Genomic DNA, 24,311 nt, shown 5'->3' on the forward strand with positions numbered 1-24,311 from the left:
GTTGCACACGGTTGGTCTATGAGAAATGCAACTTGTTGACACCATATATATATGTTACCCAATCTTGAGTGTCGTTACCATCTTTTTTTTTTTGTTCTTATGGTACAAAAGGTTTGATCATATTTCTTATCCTCAAGACTTTTAATACATTCTGGATCTGCCTCTCGTACAATAGACTCACTATCATCATTTGCAACTTGACTCCACGGAGCTGTCCACGAATTATGTAATGTTAAATGTAATAGTCAGTCTGTTAGTCACGCGTTAATCTATACTCTGCTTGGTGATTTTCTTAACATTTTAAATTCTGTCTAGATTTTAGGTTGTGAACACAAACTCGACTGAAAGAACAGGAATTTTTCATTGAAAGGTATAGGACTAAATCTTTTTCAGAAATAAAGTTTTTGATCGGAAGATTAATCAAACCGGGAGACCTTAAAATGTTTACATTGGGGAAGAGTTCATGCTATCATGTCGCTAAAAAGTGGGTTCGGGGAACGCTACATGTACTTTAACAGGCTTCGCTCCTCTGGTTGTGAGAAAAGGTAAAGAAAAAAAAACTCAAAAGTATGAAAAAAATGACCCCAGTTAGTTAAAAAAAATGAGCCGAGTTGAGCAGTTGCAACTTTTCCTATACATACAAGATACATAATGGACAAAGGAGAGTACTCATATGTAAGAAAGATGTCGATAGTGGAGATCAGCGGATGCTGTCGCCGAGAGCACGAGATTTAGATTCTTTTAGTTTCGCTCTAAATTTTCTCTTTTGATACTGTTTAACTGATTTCATCTCCATATATGTATTATTATTATTTTTTTTTTTTTTTTATGTATTGTTATAAATAAATGAAAACCCTACGATATTGTTTTTTCTCTCGTATCTCATTCGATCCTTCATTCCGCTATAACTCAGCATACCACATGCGTAAATTGTGTCATATAAGTTATATTTTGGGTCTATGATAATACATATGTATATATAAATAATGATAACAGTCTCCCGAAGTTGTTATAAAATGATATGTTCATTAATTACCAGAATTGATAATCAATTTTCTTCTAATGTTTCCAAAAATATAACGTGAATTAATATCTATTGACTCGACATAATACACAATTGTCAATTGGTGTTCATGTCTGCCAATAACATCTATACGTACTTCACCACTGTTACCGCCGAGCAATTAAAAACTCTATAAGTACTTATTTACATTTACCGAAAAAAACTCCGCCGTCAATGCAAAGTGAAGGTGACACTTGGGATAGCGCCATGGTCCGTGCTTATTTCACTTGTTACTAGACGTCGATATAACCCAACTACTGTACTTTAATTTTAGTTGTGTTCACTAATACTCCCTCTGTTCCTTATAGATCTATTTTTTAGAAAAAAAATTTGTTTTAAAAAGATACATTTTTTACATTTTCAAGACATTAATTAATGAAAAATTGTACTTTTCAAAAAATATAATTGTGTTTAATAAAATTTCATTGGTTAAAAGTTATTGAAAATAGCTAATTAAGGAAAACAATGTATTGGAAAATACAATTTTAAATGTTTTCTTAATAAGCGTGAAAAAACTATAACATGGATCTTTTAGGAACGGAGGGAGTAGTAAATAACTAGATCAATATCCGCACTTTGCGCGAGATAAAAATTATATATAAAAATTATTTTATGTATTATATGTTCTTACATATTATGAAATAATAAATATATATTGAATAATTAAAAGTCAGTAACTATTACATATATAATTAAATTGGTGCGAACGTATAAATCAATTTTATTAATACAAACAATTTTTTAAAAAAATTTGATAGGATATGTAATTAAATTTAAATGATATTAACATACATAGTATATTTTTAATATTAATGTCTATTTTTTTTTTAAATGATGCTTTCTACTCATATGTTTTTTTGATCATGTGTATCTTTAACAGCAAAAACTTTAAATTACTGATAACAAAATTTTCATTGTGGGATTAATAATTTTAGTAATTGATAATTTAAAAAACATTATCAATGTTAGTTCAAAACTTTTATCAAAAAAAATTATTCAAAGTAAATTTTGAAACTAAAATATTTATTTATTCAATATGGTTTATAGTTTAATTTAGAATGATATATATACATATATATTTTAAATCTTAATGATTAATTAAATTAGACTTTTACTTATATGATTTTGTAATTATTTTTATTTTGTCATAACAAAAATTTTAAACAATGGATCGCAAAATTTGAATGTGAGACTTTTAACAGTTTTAGTAATTTATAGTCATTTTTTAAAATTCAAAATATAAAATATACAGAAAAATCTAAAATTTTATAATATGGTTATTGTGTTTTTTAAAAGTTATTTTAATAGTTTTAAATTAAACAAATTTGATAGAAGATACATTTTTTTATCAGATCTTTATTATTCAAAATCATTAATTGTCATATATACTTTATCCACATTAGGTAATTCCGTAATCTTTATTTAAGGAAATAATAAATGACATTAATAATGAATTTATGGTTAGTTTAATAAAAATTTTATTATATAATTAGATGGACCAACCTATTTCTCTAGTAATTCTAAGAATCATCGTAGTGATGACATGTGGCTACAAAAAGAAGTTGTAATGTTTCACAAATAATATATAGGGGATACAGTGCGAGAAATGAATGAGTTGATTACCAGAAGGGACACATTATGTCTTTGGTTTGCATATCGAGAAACAATGAGCTTGTAAGGTACATTATCTTGGATCAAGTAGGAAATTGGACATTTCTGCCCCCATAGTTGCTTTAGGGAAGTTGTTGTCTGGTTAGGAAACCGGTTTGCTAGCTGTCTGGCCGGTTTGTACACTCCAAGGATCGTGTGTGTACTTTATTTTTACACCGTTGGATTGGAAAAAGAACTTTTAAATCCAAGGGTGAGTTTTGAAAGTTGTGTGAGCGTTGGGTGTGAAAATGACGTGAGTTAAATGCACATTGGTGCTCGACGTTTAAGAACAAGAAACAGACACTATCTTCTGTGTTTGTGCAAGAGGTAGCAAACTAGGTTATTTTTCTTTTGTTTCCTTTCAGCATAATGAAGGAAAAAGAAGCTAAATCCTCACTTGTATTTCGTATTCTGTTATGCCTTTTTGAGTTTTTCAGGCGCTATGGAGGAGCAGTGCTTGGTGATGTGCGGCGACTGGGTGTGTGGACATGGAAGCAAGTGGGATTTTGTGGTTGACAAATGGCAAATGGCGCGGCTTGTTCCTGTTTCAGAAGGTATTACAATGAAAGAACTTCAAGTGAGTGTATTGAGGGAGTTTGGTAAAGAAGAGAAGCTGTGGAAACTTGTTCTCAGTTACTGGCCGCCGAGTAGCTTGGAGCTAGCAACGGGGATTCGAACACCTCCTGTCCAGCTTACAAGTGATGGAGCTATAAAGTATTTTGTGCAGCACTTTAGGGTGAAGGGGGCTATGTATCTGTTTGTGAGGTTTGAGCAGAAACTTACAACCTGTGATGGGAGTGAGAATGTTGACGACTCTTGAATGGGTTTCGTTACGCCGGTTGCCTTTGGATCTAAGCGTTCATCAAAAATAGGGTATGGTATCTCCAACGGGGGATATGTTATAACGGATGGTTCGAAGGCAAAAGCTTTTGACTTTGTTGATGTGGAGTTTATGAGCGAGGTGGAGAGAGTTGAGGCAGAGATTGAAAGCGAAAGCAAGTGTGGGAAAGGTGACAATTTTGGGGCTAGTGGTGGTGGGGAGAAAAGCAAAAGCGGTAGCAAGTATGTCGAAGGAGATGCTTTTAGCGGTAGTAGTGGTGGGGAGGACGAAACTGTAAGAGGAGAAGAAGTGAACGAGCTAGACGTTCGCCCTCGAGGGTATGACAAAGATTTCTGGAACCCATTACTAAGCAGTGACTATAAAGGCTCCAATGCTGTTAATGTCATCTACAATGAGGATGAGATTGTTGATGGTTTGACAACAAATAGTGGACCTCGCCGTTACACTTTCACCACTAATGATGCTTTTGACCATGTTGTTGAGTTGGGTGGTAGTAGCAGTGGCGTCAAACTCCCGAAAGATGAAGACTTTCGTAAGCAAAACCCGTGGCTCTATGGCGTGGATGCCCATGTTAGTGTGGACAGGCCGTGTAGGGTGTCCACAAGAAAATTAGATGAAGTTGATGATGAGGAGTTTGATATCCCTCCACTGTTTTATGATACTAGCGACGCTGCAGCAGAGATCCCGGACATGGATTTGGATGACAGGGATGGGAGGATCTATGTTGGGAAGGTCTTTGGTAACAAGGAAGATTGTCAGATATCTTTGGCAATATATGCTATTAAGAATCAATTCCATTTCAAGCAGACAAGAACCAAAGTTGATTCCTTTGTTGTTGAGTGTCCCGATGAACACTGTGATTGGAGGGTTACAGCTCACGAGATTAGAGGATGTGGGTATTATGAGATAAGGAAAGCTCAACTAGATCATCGTTGCCCCATCGAGTCAAGGCAGGGGTATAAGAGCAAAGCTACATCTAAGGTGATTGCAGCGGTTTACAAAAGTAAGTTTGGGCAACCCGGTAAAGGACCAGTGGCGTCTGAGTTGCAGAGGCTAGTGCCGGAGGATCTCCGAGTGACAGCATCTTACATGAAGTGCTATCGGGCAAAAGAAAAAGCTATCATTGACATTCGTGGATCAGAGGAAGAGTTGTACTTGAAGCTGCCCGAGTATTTACACATGTTAAAACTTGCCAATCCTGGAACTGTTGCTGATTTGGAAACTGAGATAAATGAGGATGGAGATGAGCGGTTTCTTTATATGTTCCTTTCCTTTGGGGCGTCCATAGATGGGTTTAAGAAGCTACGTCGTGTGCTGGTGATAGATGGTACACACCTAGGAGGCAAGTACAAGGGGGTGCTATTGACTGCTAGTGGGCAGGATGCAAATTTCCAGATATTTCCTCTAGCTTTTGCTGTTGTGGACAGTGAAGACACTGATGCGTGGACTTGGTTCCTCCAGAAGGTTGAGTGTATATTAGCTGATTCCCCAAGTCTGGCTATTATATCTGATCGTGCTACATCAATCTCTAATGCTGTGAAACGTGCATATCCATCTGCTCAACATGGGGCCTGCATTGTCCATTTGGCAAGGAACGTCAACTCACGCTACTCTAGCAAGCACTTGGCCAAGATGGTGACTGATGCTGCAACTGCATACAGACAACGGGATTACAGAGATCTGTTCAGTAAGGTGAGAGCAACGAACAATGCATGCGGCATTTATTTGGGGAAGATCGGTTCTGCTCATTGGTCTAGAGCGAACTTTCCTGGCGAGCGCTATAATATAATGATTAGCAATATAGCTGAGCAGCTTAACAACGCTTTGGTGGAAGGGAGGACGTCTCCGATAATGGAATTGATAATATTCATTCAGAGGAAGATGACAAGGTGGTTTGCTGCTAGGAGAAAGAAAGCAGAGAAGCATAGGGGGATTGTTAGTGTGGAGGTTGATAAAGAGATGACGAAAAGTATGGCAACAATGAAGGGTAGCAAAGTGAACTCGGTCTCTAATTGGACTTGTGAAATTGTGGGAAAGTTTGGAAGAAAGGAGCGTGTGATGCTTGCTGAAAAGAAATGTGATTGCAAGTATTTTGATAAGCTGCAAATTCCCTATGGTCATGCAATGATTGCTGCTGACAGTTTGGGAGTGACATATGAAACATTGGTGGGTCACTGGTACAAGACAACGACTTGGAGGGAGACATATGCTGGTATAATTAATCCAGAGGGAGATCCAAGAGATGTGGATGTTCCTGAACACGTTAAGGAAATGGTGTTGATGCCGCCCTTGACGTCGAGGCCAGCAGGGCTTCGTAGGAAGAACAGGATCCCCTCTACTGGTGAATTCCCGGTACGTACATGCATAGTTATGTCTTTACCTCGTGAACATAATGTGTGGCCAATGAGAATCATTAAAATTGGTAAATTTGTTTCAGGTGTCTAAGAAGACAAAGCTGATTCCTAATAGGTGTGGAAGATGTCGTGGTGTAGGGCACAACAGGAGCCGTTGCAATGAATCCATATAGAGAGGAGAGTGAGATTTTTTTGCAGGAAACATAAGTGGGATAGGACCCCATCGGAGGAGAGAATTTTTTTTTAGAAAAAACGAACTTATCATGTTTAAGTCGTTTATTTGGGATCAGTATTGCTTTTCGGAGTATTTTGAGACTAAATCATTTGCTTATCAAGATTTAAGTGTATTGTTACTAAGTTGGGATAATTGTGTTTCCAAAACTTAAGGATGTTGAGTTGTTGTTGATTTTTGTTATCACTTTTGATTGTCGGATTAGGTAGTGTGTAATGCATGTGGGCGTTGTTATACGCACACATAAATAGAGGTGTGGATGTGGATATATACATGGAACACATGTACAACGAACCTAAAGTAAGGCAAACACATAGTAAATCCCCTCCATCACAAAAAACACTTTGAGATCATCTGTGCTAATTATATATGTAAAGAGTTGTAAATCAGATTAGATTATAAGATGAGATAGTTGGTTGAACTAGGATTCATAGATTGACATAAAAACTTAGAGTAGCGACGAAGAAGAACTAAAACGAGAAGCAAGCATCGATAACTTATTTATAATGTTCAGAGGAGCTTCCAATAGAGGCATGCGATAGCTAACACAATGCCAACAGCAGCTGCGAAGTTATGAACCGGTCCATTGTTGCTGAGAAGTGTTGTGTTCATGTTTGAATTGAGAGTAGCATCCATGTCTTCTTTGAACTGTCGAGTTGCTTCATCCATAGATTGGGCCACCTTCGACATGTGTTCATTGAGCTTAGACATCATCTCAACCTCAAGCTCCTGTAGCCAAGTCTTGTGTGAGTCAATCTGTTCAGTTACGCTCTTCGAGAGGGACTGAAAGTCGTGGACGAGATCCAAGACTTTGGCCTCCACCATACTAACTTCATCTAGTATTGCTTCGTCTTCCCACTTAAAGAGGTGGGACTCAGATTTCCTATGTTTTAAGGGCAGAACAGAAGAAAAAGTTACGACTTAAAGCAGTGATATTCGAATAATAGATAACTGGGGTGAAAGGAGGACCTGTAGGGCGATTTCGCAGCGGTAAAATCTTTGGAATGGGTTCTCCTTGGTTTCGGAAGCCCAGATGCTGAGTCCTTTCCCACACCAAAATTTTTTTGGGACGCCGTGAACGGACCTGCGGGCAGCGGATCTGGAGCTTGAAGAAGACGAACTGGTCATCTTCACTCCGACGAGGATGTAGAAAGTAGAGAGGCGGAGATGGTTTTCAGAGTTTTAACCCTAATTGAGAGATACGTCTTAAGCTTATCGTTTGGTACATATATAGAAGACAGGTTAAGTAATGGTGGTTTAGATTGATCTAACCGGTCAGTATGTACATCCAATTATAAGGTGATTTAAGGGACCATTATACAGCTATGTTGGTTCCAATTAAACAGAAGCAACAATAGGAAACTTAAAAAAGATCCAACACAAACTGGGCAAAAAGTCTGGAAAACATTATCACCCTAGAGAAAGCCGATTAAGAAGCCAACTAGTGACTCTACAAAAAAAAGGTTTTGCAGTCACCAGAGTTTACATAGCATAAGACACAATTAAAAGCTTAGAGACAATAGTACTAGAGCGGTGATGGAATGGACTCATGATCAAGGAAATGTTGGAGCGTGATAAGCAGGTAGGACGATGGTTTTGTAGACATCCATGGCATACTGCTTGCGTAGATAATCAACTACGATGTCTGTGATTCCAGACATGTGGGGTGCTGGATCACCGTGAACGTGAAAATCCATGAACTTGATGCTGAGAGGTCCACAATCACCCGAGCGTTCGTTGATGTAGATATCCTTCATCCTTTTCCAATAGAAAGGCTCGAGACCACGGAACTGAGTTTGTTGTGGTTTGGAAACCTTCTTCACGAGGTAGGGGAGTGCAGTGAGAAGCACTTCCATAAACGTGAACACCTTCTTGTCTTTGTTCAACGAAGGTTGTGGGTCCATAATCTCAACGTAGCCCATGTCGAGGTTAATAGCGAGCCCCACCCAATGTTTATCGGCCCAGATCATTGGAGTGTATACCTTGGTCACATCCTCCATCCACTTTTCCCCCGCCTTTAGCACCAAGTCAGCCAGACGCTTGCCCCATTGGAATAGGTCTTTCCTTCTCAATGATTTGAACCTCTTCCATAACTCCTGAATTCCAAAAACTAGATGGGGTGTTGTGAACGCAAGACCCTCTCGATGAAGCATTTCTTTGTGCCTTCCAACGAGCATGTACATAAAAATTTCCATATGCTGCATTAGGATGAAACGTCTTATGTTACTACGTGATAAGACAAGTATTGATCATAAAATCTACAAACCACAAAAAAAGAACTTACAAATGTGGTGACCCATTTTTGAGGCTCCGCTATTTCAAGAATGAATTTGTTGGAAAAGTCAAATTTAGAGGGCGTGATGTGAAACCTGTTCAAGTGTTAGAACTTGAATGTCAAGATGGCGGTAAATGCTTAAATGTGTCGTTTGGACATGAATAAAGGTAGAAACACCCTTACACTTGAATATTAGACTTAAGAGTCGACTTGAAGAGCTCCCACTGAGTCTGTGGGAGTGGAACCAAGAGTGCAAGGGCTGGTATAGAAGGGCATTTCCTGAGTTCTGCTGCGAGGTGGCATTCCTCATCTGATGGCTGATGCCTTGGAGTGGGCCTCGCCGGGGAGGAGTCACTTACATCAACACATTCCTCCTTTACAAAAGAGGTTAAGGCAGTAAGGATTGGAAAGAAAGAATGATAGATTAACAGTACATCTACAATCAATTTCTACCTGGCTTTGATCAAAATTTAAGATGGGGGTGGAGGTACGTTTAGATGTAGCGGTTGCAGCGAAGGCATTGACAGAGTCGGCATGTTCAGTAAAGTTGCTGCTCTTAGTTGGAGAGGTCTCTGGTGTGATGGGGTTTAGTTGCTGCTGAGGATCTTTGCACGTTGAAGTGTCGTATCGAGGATTATTCAGTGAAGAGGGCTCTTGACCGAAGGGCTCGAAGATTTCAAGACCTTGGTTAAGGAGGTGGTGCAAGGGGGGGGGGGGGCTGTTAGGATGATCAGCAGCATCGTAGATGTAAGAACGATAAATGACAGGGAGGGACTCGGGAGTGTACAACGAAGGAGGTGTGCCAGAAGGGGAAGCTGGGAGTGGTGAAGTTCGTACATGTGCAATGAGTTTGGAACCTGGTGGAACAGAGGGAGTGTGTTGCGGTGAGTTGTGGACGGGAGATGTGTGTTGTGGAGAGTTGGGGACGGGGGAGCTGTGGACGGGGGGTGTGTGTTCAGGGGATCTGTGGACGGGAGAGGTGTTCTCAGGGGAGTTGTGGACGGGGGAGCTGTGGACGGGGGGTGTGTGTTCAGGGGATTTGTGAATGGGAGAGGTGTTCTTAGGGGAGTTGTGGATGGGGGGTGTGTGTTCAAGGGATTTGTGAACGGGAGAGGTGTTCTCAGGGGAGTTGTGGACGGGGGATGTGTGTTGGGGTAGTGCAGGGATGTGTAACGGATCTGAGTTGCTTGTATTTTGGCCGTAGTGCTGAGCTGCATATTGACTGACGACAGGGGAGTTGCATTGAGTCTGGTCTTCCTCCATAGGTGTCGGTCCCTGTAATTGGTGGCAGAGGCGAGTAAAGAAAAAATATTTTTTTGTGAATTTGAAGGAAATTAATAAATTGTACTGTTTTGTTAGGTGGAACATCTGTAGTTTGGACCATTGGGTCAGTCTGACATCCTCTGTGTGATAGATGAGCTTTCTTAGAACAACAAATGACAGAGTGGAAAGCAGATTGCTTGCTGTGGGTACGAGACTTTCTGCGTTTGATCAGTTGGCGCATCACCTTGTTCTCTTTTCGGAGTTTGGAAACTTGGGTAGAAACTTTAGTCAACATTTGAAGAACCTGATCGTTTGAGTTGCTGGTTGAACCAGTTCTGGGGAAGTAGTTGCTGATCCTCCTCTGCTTACGGGACGATGATGGTTTCTTTAGGGTTTTCCTGGGCTTGAGAGCATTCCTATTCGGTGCTGGTTGCTCCTCATGAGGCACATAAATTAGAATGGGCCCAGACCTGTCTCCTCCAGGCCAAAGATGCTTCCTGAAGGGGTAGTGGTTCGCTATGAGGTTCTCCATGTAAGTTACCCGCTCATCAGCAACAACGTCAGTCCAAACTCCCCATCCCGATTGTGTTTGGCTTTGTATTTGTATCAGTGATGTTACTGCAAGCTGTAAATGGCAAAAAAATGAGCAGCATAAATCATAATCTCAAAAATTATCAAACATAGCTTATATGCACATATCTCAACCATCATCAGCCTAGCTCTAATAGACAAGCAAATTAAACTTAAAAAACAAAGACAGTGAGGTTCTTACATTATGCTCAGCTTCCACGCGGAGTATGTCGACGTAGTTAATGTTTGAGTGAAGAGGAATATGAGGTTCTTCAAGTTGACTGATTGATAAATTTTCTACAGGCGCAGGGATTATGGTCTGAAGTTGTGGGATAGCTTGAAATGCAAGAAGTTGTAATGCTAGGGGGAATCCCTTGAGTCTGAAAGAATCCTGCCTCAACAGACAGACAAGCTCTCCGATTGGGTCTTTGCATTCCTGGGGAGGTTTCATGCAAGTAATGGTCTTCAGAAAAGACTCCCTGCCCCAAGGGTGTTGGCAGAAAGCGTCGATGTTCTGGACCATTTTGACATACTTCAAAGTAGGGCGTGTCTTCTGTTGATGAGCAATTAGAACACCGTCAACAATTAATATTAGAGCCAGTTGCAGCTTCTTCCACCCTGGCATTCGTGCATCGGTCTCGAGCTTGTGGCGCAGATCAGCAATGGTAACAATTTTTTCCTTCCCGAACAGCTTGACCCAGTCAGGATCTCTGATGTTGTTGCTCTAGACTTCTAGTTCGGTGTCATAGCCTGTAGGGAACTCTCCACATGGTAACCCTGTGATTGTGCCAAACTCTTGAAGCCCAAACCGGATGGGATCGCTACGGAAGACTATCCAGAGTGTGTTATTATCCTCGCAAATTAGTTGTTTGGTGAGAAAGACGTGAATTAGTTTACACGAGACATGACATTGACGTGCTGGGAGCTCAAACAACTTCCCGAAACAAGAGTTTTTGATGTACTGAAGCTCCTTCGTGTTCCTTAAGACATGTTGTATGAAAGGTAGAATGTCTGGCTTGGAGTAGATGTTGAGCCGACCGGTAGGGAACCGGTCTGTCGCGAACAGCCTTGGTGGGAGGCGTTTGTCCGGTTTGTTGTTTCCTACAACGAGATGAGAAAAAGATTATGACCGTGAGAATAAAACAAACAAAACACATGAATAGAGAGGGGAGAAAGCAGAAGACAAATGGATAGAGAAGGGGGAAATCTCGTAAATTAAAAATAAAATCTTTGGTAAGACAGAAAAAATCGCGAAAATAAAAAATCAAATCTCAGAGTTTGGTTTGAGAGACCAGTTTCAGAAAGTGTTTACCTCGGAGTAAACCTTGCATGTTGGAATCTGTCTACGCCGGCGTAAAAAGTGTTATCGGCTGGGATAGTAGAAGTGAAACAGGCGAGTCTGAAACTAGGGTTCTTAGTCTCCGCCGCAAACGTTGGGAGAGAGTGAGAGAGTTAGAAAAGAAGGGAAATGAGGGAGATAGATCGCTAGGGTTTCGTATAAGTTGGTCTTGGTATGATTTGGTTTAGGGGAATACTCAGTTCGGTTTGGTTTCATTTACTATGAGGGTATTGATGTCTTTAACTTATATGAAAGGTTGCCTCAGGTGAGATGTGCCTCATCGTGAAATACCTAAGTAAAAAAGTGCCATGGCGAGTAAAAAAATCGAAATAAATAGACTTGCATTAGCCAATGGAAGTCCAGTCAGACCAATGAGAAGTCGACAGCAAAACCTAGTAAACTACTCTTGTTTTATCCTTGTCCAAAACCAGCTTTAGGTTTCCCTGAAACCGCTTATTCCAAAATATCTTCTCCTTAAATAAAGAAAGACTCTTTCACATTGTTATTATCATCAGAAGGGAAAGAAGAAAAACTTTCCTAATTAGATCGAGCTCTTCGTTATCTCTCTATTATAGTTTATATTTCTTACTGGGGCTTGTTTGGTTGCTTCTCTTTTTGGACTTCTTTTATATAATTTATATATTCTACGAGAAATGGGAAGGGGTAGGGTTGAAATGAAGAGGATAGAGAACAAGATCAACCGACAAGTGACGTTTTCGAAAAGAAGAGCTGGTCTTTTGAAGAAAGCCCATGAGATCTCGATCCTTTGTGATGCTGAGGTTTCCCTTATTGTCTTCTCCCATAAGGGGAAACTGTTCGAGTACTCGTCTGAATCTTGGTAACTGCATAATTCCCTTTTTAATTGTTTTAGTGTGCCTTTGTTTGCCCTAATAAATAGTTTTTGTTCTCCTTTAGGCCTTTTCTTGGTATCTTCTTATGTTTTTATGAAAATTCTCACAAATTTTATAGTTAATTACTTGGATCTACGAATTGATTTCACCAAAGTGAAATTAAACCATTATAGCATATTTGCTTATATCAGAAGAAAATAAAAAAATTAGGGCATAATAAGGTGTTATGTGAAGTGAAAGATTTACTTCAGGTAACACCTTATTAAGATATGCTTAACCCTAGATCAAGATCTACTTCTACTGGTCGCGACATGGATTTACAAGAATCGTCACTGTATATCTTCTTTAATTTAAACATGTATAGACCTTTTTGTTTCAAATAGAGAGTTAAGTAATTTAATCATAGAAAGAACCAACGTTATGTTGATCTAGGCTAGAGTGATTTTTGCCTTACAATTTTGAAAAGCTGTCCTTATGCTTAAATATCTTTCAGCAGCATAGTAGTATGAAAGAAAATCTTTCAATATCGTTGTATAAAAGTTGTATAATTCTCGTTTTTTTTTTTGCAAATGGTTTATATAGAGAAACTAGAACTAGGATGTGACATCTAGGTATAGGGGGTCTTTGACCTCTGGGGATCAATGTAAAAGAGATCATTCTATTTTCTATCAGCTTCTCAGTCTACCGATGGTCAAAACTTAACTTCAACAACTGTTTTTCCTTTAAGAAGAGGACAAACTATTATATGTGTATTATGTTATGTCGTTTCATACATAAATATCTAATAACAAATTTATTTTTAAAAACATATAACAAAACTTTATTGAAGAATTTGGAACTCAAAGCTGGGACATATAGGACGCTGCACGTCTAGAGGTGTGGGGTTAGTGATTCAACTGGTTTTTAATGTAGAGAAACTGTAGATGTAAGAATATTTTTAGGGTTAAGGCACTAAACCAGGGATTATCTCTTTTCCATAATAAAAGTTAATGTTTTAAATGCATCGCTAATTAATTAGGCAAACTAAATGATAGTAGTGTGTGTGTATTGGATATTTTGGGTTAATAGTTACATCTTAGACAAATGTGTGGTCTTCTGATAAGCTGAGAAAATATTTGGGTGCAGACTATTAGTGGTAATTAATTATATCTAGAAATGCACATATACTAATTTAATACGGCAACTTTTTGGGTGAATGAATCTACACTAATCCTAAGCCTAATGATAGCATGGAGAAGGTACTAGAACACTACGAGAGGTACTCTTACGCCGAGAAACAGCTAAAAGTTCCAGACTCTCACGTCAATGTATGTTTAATGATCTCCAAGACTCTATCAAACATATATTTATGTACTATATCTTGAATGTGTTTTCTTAATTAACATAATTGATGCACTGTTTACATAATGAAAATGTGTAGGCACAAACGAACTGGTCAGTGGAATATAGCAGGCTTAAGGCTAAGATTGAGCTTTTGGAGAGAAACCAAAGGTACTTATAGAATTTAGAAATTAGCATGTGTAAATAATAGTTTATTGTATTAGTTTTTTTGGTAAAATTATTGTATTAGTTAAACACTGGGAATTAACAAAAAAGATGGTGGTATGGATTAATCATAGGCATTATCTGGGCGAAGATTTAGAATCAATCAGCATAAAGGAGCTACAGAATCTGGAGCAGCAGCTTGACACTTCTCTTAAACATATTCGCTCGAGAAAAGTGTGTAAATAAGAACATACAAACGCAAACATCTCTATCTTATCTTTGAGTTTGTGAAGATATACATGCCTAATTTTATAGAGTTTGTCTCATATGAATGATTACAATTTGGACTCAATTGTATGCAGAATCAACTAATGCACGAGTCCCTCAACCACCTCCAAAGAAAGGTACGTTAAACCCATTTCATCTCTCAAGTCGTACGTGTGTATGTGTGACTTATGTTACCGTTTAAATCTTTCAGTTAAATACAAAACATATGGTTTTACACATGTTAGACTATTTGGGTGAAGGAAGCATTGTAAATGTAAAACAAAGGGGCTTTTTTGGATTGAATAAAATTTAACATTCATTCAAAAAAACATATGGTTCATATATATTCGGTTTATATGATTATATATATATATATATATATATATATATTTATAGAGGTTAATATATTAGTGTTTAATTATATGTGTATATACATATAGATGTAGAAAGAACCTCTTGAGCGCGCGATCCCTGAGAATTGTTTCATTTTGTAAAATTGACAGGAGAAAGAAATACTGGAGGAAAACAGCATGCTTGCCAAACAGGTAATCATTGTATGTTGCATTTTTTAATTGTTTCACAACTGTTTTACTATTTAAACTCCACTGTTCTACTCCACTTCAACCTCTACATTAAACTACCATTGCTCAACTTTCGGCACCAACTCTTTTTTAAAAAAGGAAGAATTAGTTGTTTCATTTGATTGGTATAATCATGAGCATATGTGCACACATGTAGGTGGGCTTTGTCCGTTTAGTATTAAGGTTGTCTCCTAGAATTGAACTTGAACTGTCTTCTCGTAATCATAGTCTATATATAAACACGCTGCACATACAGTAGCCAGTAGGTTTATTTGAACAAGTACATCATCTTCCTTGAGTTTTCTTAAGAAAGAGCATTATGAAAATATGTACCTAGTCTCGTAGTTTTGTTTGAAAATAACATACTACAAGAAAAATTATGTAACAATACTAAGGAGTAATTCCTTGATAATTGCAACTAATTACTTAATCAAAATGGAAACTAATATAATTACTATGTATTTGGTGCTATATATATATAATATTACATACATGCTTGCTCTTACTATAATTCCGTGCCAACATTGATTGTGATTCGATACATAAATTTGGTTGATCATAACGTTTATCGGTATTTGAAATTGGTAGATAAGGGAGAGGGAGAGTATCCTAAGGACACATCAAAACCAATCAGAGCAGCAAAACCGCAGCCACCATGTAGCTCCTCAGCCGCAACCGCAGTTAAATCCTTACATGGCATCATCTCCTTTCCTAAATATGGGGTAACGGTAGTGTTTCATTTTTATCTTGGTATACATATATACATATAGATCCGACACTCTTGGTGTTAGTAATTCAGTGTATGCGATGATGTTGTATGTATGTATGTTCATATTTAGGGTTTGTGTTAAGTGTGGCGTTAGAGGTTGATGGCTTTGTAACTACAAGTCTAGAACTATACAATAATTAATAAGATGGAATGATATATATATATATATATATATATATATATATATATATTTTTTTTTTTTTTTTTTAATTTGCCATATGATTGTGATTTCAGTGGCATGTACCAAGGAGAATATCCAACGGCGGTGAGGAGGAACCGTCTCGATCTGACTCTTGAACCCATTTACAACTGCAACCTTGGTTACTTTGCCGCATGAATGGACTCGCCATATATCGACATAAAATAATTTATATAAGATCGATTTTTACGTATAATAATAGGCAGCAATGGTTAGCCACCATATCTATATACACCGGAAATTCTATTTATCCTTAATTAATATATTTAACTTTTTGAGTGAAACTATTCTGTGTAAAATTCGTTACATTGATTTATACTACATAAACCCTCCAGACCAAACTCGTCTCCATGCCAACTGATAGATTTCCTAGACATGCTACACACTCCATGACTCCGACTAATTTTTGGTTTGGCGTTTTCTATGTTTTTATTGATTGTTTTGAATTTTACTCTTTCACGATATTTAAAATTTTTCAAACTTATTTTTGTTGCTCCTAGTGAACAAATCCTCTGTGAAGAAGTGGTATATATTCTGTGGAGCCACTTCCCCAATGTTCTTTGGTGGATCCAGATGAACTGTGTGCATTACGTTTGTGTTCATTCTATCATAGGTAATTTGAACTTTTCGCATGTTGAACAAATATGTGATTTTGAACTGAATAAGACCAGATTTTTTTCTCCGATTTTTTTGGCCGGATAAGGCCTAATTTGGCGAAACACTACCGTTGAGAGATTCACCGCTGCGAAAAGAAAATAACTTTGTATCAACTATTTTTCGAATGTATTGGTAAGTTGAACAGACTGATATTTTGTATATTCAAATACATATTGTGAATTTGTGATGAATATTGTTAAAAAATATTGGAGGACTGATTTATTGCTCCGTGCGTGTGCAAGTAACCAGAAACAGAAGGCTGGTCAGCCAACAGATAGTCCCGCCCATAGAGAAAATTCTGTCAGACAAGAAGAAACAATCAATTCTACTTTTTTCTTTCTATATTACAGCTTTTATTTCTTTTTAAGAAACGATATATATTGCCATACTTTTTTTTTTTGAGCAACATGTCATACTTTAAAGACGACAAATTCACTGGAAAAAAAAAGAAATAAAAATTTCTCTATTCTAAATATTTTATTTTATTTTTTGTAGTAGCAATTTTCTGTACTAAAAAAAAACTTTTTTAATAAAGTAGGACAATATACAGAACAAAAGTAGAAAAAGCGAAGATCGTCTAAATAATTCAAGAAGAACATCAAGAAACTGGGGGAACCGTTACATAATCATCGCTGACACATCATCAATAACGACATTATCTTGTGTCAAGTATTCCTTACATTTTTAATCGAGAATAATACATGAATCTTCGTTTTATATGTTTATTATTTTTTGTATAGTGCATGCTTCGTTGCAAAATGACAAATAGTTTAATTGAACTCTTAAGTTAAACGCAATCAAGTGCTAACATGGACTTAGAAAGATGATAAACATTCCGGATTCGAAACCTACTAAATCTAACTTTAGTTTGTGTGATATATTTAATTCCCATTTGATAAATAGATTTCTATGAAATTAGTCGGTTGGACCTCTGCCTAGTGAATACTCTCGGGTTATCAGAAAAACAAACGAATCTTAAATTAATAACGGTATAAGTAAAAAGGTTAATAGCGGCCGGTACACTTCTTTGCCAAGATGAAGAGTGCACTTTTATGATTACTCATAAAAATTTATTCTGACTTATATGCCGAATATGAAACAGAAAACGATGTACAATATTTTCAGAATATGTGTATACAATGGCAAAGTTAAGTGATACTTAAGAAAATAACAATGGAAGTAAACCAAGTGTTAGTTAATTTTTAGACGAATTTAGAACATTTGTGTTTTACGTAACTGTTATGAGGTAAGCTAACTCTTTTCTGACCTATTTAATTGTAAGTGTCTAGTGTATTTAATATAGATTATATTTTAGGATTTTAATTTAACGATATAATTTTGTTAAATCATCTATTAGATAAATTCAATATCGTTAAAAAATATATACATGAAAAACAATCATGATCCAGAAAAAAATATCTTGAACTGTAAGAATTAAATTAAAATATTTTGATTCAGTCTTTTGCCAATTACTTAATTTTTCTTTACCCAATTGATATTTACTTAATTATCTCTAAAGTTTTGTCATTTAACTAATGTACTCATATTCTTTTTGTTACTATATCCTTTCACATAGCCGTTGCTGCTGCATTTTTTAAAGAGTATTTGAAACTGCATTTTTCCTGAATGAATCATATTAATTTATTAATTATAGGGAATTTACGGTGGATATACACGAAAACTTATTTTATTAGGTGTATACCCATAGGCACTTTACAATTTTCATAATTCCAAGATTAACCTTATTGTATTTTGCAAACATAATCCAACAAAACTTGTTACCTCTTTAGCCATTTCTTTCTCCTTCTCTCTTTCTCGGTCTGTTTCTTTTTTTTCTCTTTTTTTTTTCTTTTTTTTTTTTGTTAAAAGTTATGTTTTTCTCTAATCCAAAAGAGACGCTAAAGTCGGTAAATGTAGTTTCTCATGGGACGAAGACTCTCTCCAACTCACAGATGATTTCCCTCCAGAATCAGAGTTCCTCTACGTCGGCTCACTCAACGCAGATGACAATGAACCAAACGAACAAGAAGAAGTTTCTCAAAAATTTCTAGTGGATTTCAACTGCGCCACGACCAGAGACGACGCAAAGCTTGGTGAGGAAGAGAAAGTTACGAGCTGCTTGTGGCTTTCTCGTATAGATGAATGTATTCTTAGTGGTTTCTAGATCCCATCATTGTAGATGATGGCTAATCCACGACAATTGTAGAATATGACTGGATATTATTTATCCGGATAACTCATCACATTTCCGGTTATATTTGGAGCTCACAAACATTGAAATCTCAGTAACAAAACAATATTTAGACTGGATATTCTGTATTCGGTTAGTATTCTGAATTATTTTATATAATGCTAGCCATTAATCATTATTTAAAGATTTATACTGTCAAAGACCATATATGGTCATCATTGGTTTTACATGACCATGTCGTTTGATCCAAGTGATTTTTTCAAAAGAAATCTATTAATATATAATTTGAGAGCTTGTATATAGTCAGTCATCGAACAAATGAGTATTTTTCGAATAACATATATCTGCCTGTGATTTTAATATATATTGTTATATAACTGGTTTTTAAAAAACATAACCAGATACACACATATTAATGTATCGCTATTATTAGATCACCCTAATTTGAGGTCTTATATTCCTGCATAATATAGTCTACCAAGTTTCTTTTCCACTAAAATATAATTCATTGTTGTTCTTGGTATTAAATGATTGATTGTTATTTTTTGTTGCAGGAATAATTATTTAATAAATCGTTTTTTTTCCGAAACCTATATCTCCTATAATGTGCAATATGTAAGAAATTGTATAGTCTGGGATTCGAACCCCATATCTGATTTATAAAAAACGATTAAAAAAACATTTCTAACGCCGTCAACAAAACTCTAAACCCTAAATACTAAATCCTGAACCATTGGGTAAACCCTAAACCATTGGGTAAACACTAGACCCTTGCATAAATCTTAAATCCTAAATCCTAAACACTGAACACTAAATCTTAAAAACACTAAACCCTTAATCCTAAATCATAAACCCTTTGATAAATCCTAAACCCTAGGGTTTAGGGTTTACTCAAGGGTTTATGGTTTAGTATTTAGGGTTTAGGGTTTTGTGTTTTGCTGACGGCGTTAAAAATATTTTTAAAAATCATTTTTTGCAACTTCTACTATTTTTAATCATAAACCCTTGGATAAATCTTAAATCCTAGGGTTTATGGTTTACTCAAGGGTTTAGGGTTTATCCAAGGGTTTAGGGTTTAGTGCTTTGGCGTTAAAAATATTTTAAAAAATCATCTTTGTTTGCAACTTCTACTATTTTTAATCGTAAACCCTTAGATAAATCCTAAGCCCTAGGGTTTATTGTGTACCTAAGGGTTTAGGGTTTATCCAAGGATTTATGATTTACCCAACGGTTTATGATTTAATGCTTTGCTGACGAGGTTAAAAATATTTTAGAAATTCATTTTTTGCAACTTCTACTATTTTTAATCATAAACCCTTGGATAAATCTTAAACCCTAGAGTTTATGGTTTATCCAAGGGTTTAGGGTTTATCTAAGGGTTTTAGGGTTTAGTGCTTTGCTGATGGCGTTGAAATTATTTTAAAAAATCATTTTTTTTGCAATTTCTACTATTTTTAATCCTAAACCCTAGGGTTTATTGTGTACCCAAGGGTTTAGGATTTACCCAAGGGTTTAGGATTTAGTATTTAGGGTTTAGGATTTAGTGCTTTGTTGACGGCGTTAAAACTATTTTAAAAAATATTTTTTTTGCAAATTCTACTATTTTTTTATCTTTTTATTTTAAAAACATAATATAACTTGACAAATACTTATTATTTTGTTTCCCTTTAAAATAATATGAAATATGAAATAAAAAAATACTATTGGTTGGTGAACCCAATTTTTTTTTTGGGTTTAGTGTTTAGAGTTTGGGCTATAAGGATTAGAGTTAATCTTAGGATTTAGTGTTTAAAATTTGAGGTATGAGATTTAGGGTTTAAAGTGTTACAATTTCAATTATTTTTACAATTCATATTATTTTTAATTTATTTTTTTCTCATAAACAAAATATGACTTGTGGTAGTTTTTTATTAGTTATTATCTAGGGGTGAATATATAGATTCATCATAAGGGAAACCCAAGAATAACTCTTTTGGCACTGTTTACTCAAGTCTTTCATTTAGTTTTTTTGGTTTTGGATCTAATTTTGTATGCTAAGAGGAGGATGAAATGAGTTACTATTTTCGTGGAAAGATGGTGACTTTCTCTGGCTTTGGATTCAAAAGTTGTATCTTCCTTTTGTTTTTGTTAGATGTCAAGGCTATTATAAGTATGATCCAACATAAGTGTGCAATATCCAATTATAAGATCCATGTATCAACACTACTTCATATATTCTAATAACTCAATTTAGCCATGTATAATATTTTTCACATGCAATTTAGCATAATTAATTTTGTCCGCCCGAAATAACTGGTTTAATTTTACAAAAATCAGCTAAAAACAATACTTGGATATTAAACTTATATATTTTGAATACTAAAAAATTAAAAATGTATCATGCCACACGAATAATACATAAATTTATATGAAAATCACAAACTCGTCTTATATAGATTTAACCAGATTGCTTATCGTATATCTGGTAATATTAACCTACTAATATCTTAAAATTACGATTGTAAAACAAATCATTGCTATATTTATCAATTTAACCAAATTACTTTTTATCGATCTTGATAAACTATGAATTGTTTTCACATGCAATTTAGTTTAAATAATTTAATAACCACATATAACCAGTTATAATTTTAAAATACCGGATACAACATCCAATAACCATCATGTTTTATGTAACAACTTTTTTTACTTTCATTGTCTTATTCTATTTTCAAAAGAAACTACTAGAGATTACACATGGCCAAATTGAGTTATTACAAAAGATTACACATGGCCAAATTGAGTTGTGCTACTATATAACTTTAGTATTCATTAATTTAAGTGGTTAAATCCGGGCCTAGCGAGTTACCAAAAAATCGGGATTTAAGCGAGGATTAACGAGGGACTAGTTTTTGGTACAGTTTTCAATTTTCGGATATTATAGTTAATTTAATTTAGTATTTGGGAGATGTAACAATAATTGTCAATGTCCTAGTGGTAAGAGACATTGGTATTCACCGGTTGCTGGGTTCAAACCAAAGCTCTTTTTGGGCTTTTTATTTAATTTTTTAATGTGTGGCATAATCGTAACAGTTTCATCATCTTCCCAGATTTTTTTTAGGGCTTCGTGTAGCGACCGTGTTCCGAAGATCGATGTTAGGATGATCTAAGGACTGACTGGCCGAACTGTGAGAACGTACTGAATGGATTGGATGATGCTAGAAAGAGCTGATCAGAGTTCGAAGGACTTTCCGTGGGTGGATGGGAGAACTTGGATCGGCGCTTGATTAGTAGCGACTGAGCGGAACCATGTACCCGATTAAAGCTAGGAACGGATCTGTTTTTGAGCCAAACAAAGCTCCATCAGTCGGTCTTACGCTCGGGTTCTTGGACAGGCCGTTCGGTTTGTTGAAACTCAGGATGTTCGGACAACTCGATGAAAATCCAGGCAAAGCGGAATGTTCGGACAGCTAAGGTCGGATCCGGACAAGTGTTGTTGGATTCGGACAAGACGGTTGAGCTGGTCGGCTAGACAGCGATTGTCGGAAATCAGACAAGTTAAGTCTGCTGGCTAAGCTGTGATGAGCTGATCTAGTAGTATCAGTCTGATTCGGACAAGGCGGTTAGAGTTGTCGACTGGATCAGTCAGCTCTAGCTCGAGTTTTGTCTAAGTAAAACTGGCGGGAACAGTTAAAGTCCGAAAAAGGGAAAAAACTCGCGCTGGAACGCTTTGGAGCGCGGGGTGGCGGTTACGGATTAAGAGCCGCGAGTAAAATGAGCCGGGATGGTTAACTTGACAGTTTCTCGGGCCTAAACCGCCCAACTGCCCATTTTAATCGTCTCCTTTGCCTTATTTTGCCATTTTTCTGTACGGGAAACAGAAGGGGAGAACCAGAGAGAAACTCAGAAAGAGAAAAGTCCGATTAAGAGAGAGTTTTCGATATTTGGCTGGATTGATCAAGACCGAGTCAAGAACGATCGTCTGTGGGGTGAATCCGACTGTCTGAACGTTCGAAGATCCGACGGAAACCGCTCAAAGAGGTGTCAGAAGAGACCGAATCAAACAGAACAAACTGACTCTAAGAAAAGGTGAGTGCGTGACCGTAGCCTAACGTATTGAATCGTAGTCTGATTGATAGGAATGTTCTGTGTACTGATTGCTTGTCTAATTTGAATTATCTGCTAAGTTCTGGCTTGGTCCGAACAGTCGGTTCCTTCCATCGACGCATCAGGATCAGATCATGCGCCTAGAGCCGTATTGGCCTGCTAGGGCTTGACTGAATCTGATGGCGCTTTGGCTTGGAACGATTGGGTCGGCTAAGTAACTGACTGATGATAAGCATGTCCGTTTATTGACTGATTGACTCGATTGTTTTACTTGGCTGAGTGGGACGGAATGACCGCTCTCACTAAGCATACTGTTGCTTATGCCTCCTTGTTTGGATGCAGATCAGGACCAGACCCGAAAGGGTAAAGACATAGCTTGAACGCGAGACAAGGGCAGGGAGGAAGGATGGTGGGTTTGGGTAGATATAGGACGAGATTAACATGTAATAGCCTATAGCGAACTGACTTGTTAACTCGAACCTCAGATTATCTATTCAAATCGTATTATGCTTTACTTGACTGTCTGAAAAAGAACTAAAACCCTGAAATAATTCTAAGTAAGGAAAAATTTGAAAACGGCCAAAGTCTGATCGAGGAAGTCGAGCCAGACTCGTACTGATGTTACGAAAAAATGGGTCGGGTCCTTTCAAGTGGTATCAGAGCGGAGTCGAGTTCTAGGACAATCTAAGTATAGTGGGTTATTGGGGCAAACCATCCTTCCAAGCCTGACGTCTCGCGGTAAATTCTGTGTACCGAGTCCTGATCCCAAGTTAGTTTTGACTAACTTGCCTGTGATCTGTTTGCAGATGGCAAAAAGTAACCGTAACACAAGAAGGACTGTGAATGAGACCGCTGAGGGGTCTGCGAGCAACGTGGCCAGGAATGAAGCTGGTACGGAAGAGGCTCGGAATGCTGCTCAGAATGCAGCGAATTTGAACAATGCTGCAGCGGCTGGTGCTGCTGCTGGAGCTGCTGCTGCTCCGGTGGGATTGGAAGCCGTTTTGGCTATTTTGGCGCAAGTCTTGGCAAGATTGCCTGCTGCGGCGGCACCTCCAGTGGCTCCACCTGTTGTGGAGGAAGTGGAGAACGTGGTGCCGGATAGAGAAGAGGCACACGTTGCTAGGAATCCGTCTTACCTCAAGGTTATGGACCACATGCAGAAATTGGGAACGAAGTTCTTTTCTGGTGGTTCCAAACCAAAGGAAGCAGATCAATGGATTGACAGGATAGGGCGGAACTTTAAGTCGATCCGTTGTCCTCTTGCTTACAAGAAGGACATTGATGTCCACTACTTGGACGGTGATGCACACCTCTGGTGGCGAGGTGTAGCGGCTCGGATTGGTGCAGACCATTGCACATGGGCCAACTTTAAGACTGAATTCCGTGGGAAGTATTTTCCGCCGGAAGCATTTGACCAGCTCGAAGGAGCTTTCCTCAGACTGGAACAGGGAACTATGACTGTGAGGGAGTATGAAGCGGAATTCAACAGCCTCAAGAAGTATGCTGGGCGTGAGGCCGAGTCGGAAATCTCCTTGGTCCGCAAATTCATGCGCGGACTCAGGGTTGATCTCCGAACTCGTTGTAAAATCCGCAACTATGATACTGTGGCCGAGCTGGTAGAAAAGGCCGCAGAACAAG

The 24,311-nt window shown here is 37.3% G+C and overlaps 1 protein-coding gene across 4 annotated transcripts; it reads left to right on the forward strand.

The window, feature by feature from the left end:
* Nucleotides 1-12,058: 12,058 nt before the first annotated feature.
* LOC106386001 (transcription factor CAULIFLOWER) lies at nt 12,059-16,835 on the forward strand. 4 transcript variants are annotated; one of them, XR_007320634.1, is made up of 11 exons: nt 12,062-12,425; nt 13,667-13,745; nt 13,859-13,929; nt 14,058-14,157; nt 14,286-14,327; nt 14,694-14,735; nt 15,360-15,493; nt 15,775-16,148; nt 16,240-16,352; nt 16,443-16,528; nt 16,646-16,829. XR_007320634.1 is itself a non-coding variant. In XM_048750809.1 (8 exons), exons 1-8 carry the CDS (start codon nt 12,241-12,243, stop codon nt 15,875-15,877), a joined length of 756 nt encoding a protein of 251 aa, XP_048606766.1. In that variant the 5' UTR covers nt 12,062-12,240; the 3' UTR covers nt 15,878-16,422. The 4 variants fall into 4 exon arrangements, 1 of the variants encoding a protein (XP_048606766.1); XR_007320635.1 differs by having other exon boundaries at nt 12,059-12,425; nt 15,360-15,499; nt 15,775-16,352; nt 16,646-16,835; XR_007320633.1 differs by having other exon boundaries at nt 15,775-16,352; nt 16,646-16,831.
* Nucleotides 16,836-24,311: the final 7,476 nt, after the last annotated feature.

The sequence above is a fragment of the Brassica napus genome, chromosome C3 (genome assembly GCF_020379485.1).
Source record: "Brassica napus cultivar Da-Ae chromosome C3, Da-Ae, whole genome shotgun sequence".
In the NCBI taxonomy this organism is placed as follows: Eukaryota; Viridiplantae; Streptophyta; class Magnoliopsida; order Brassicales; family Brassicaceae; genus Brassica; species Brassica napus.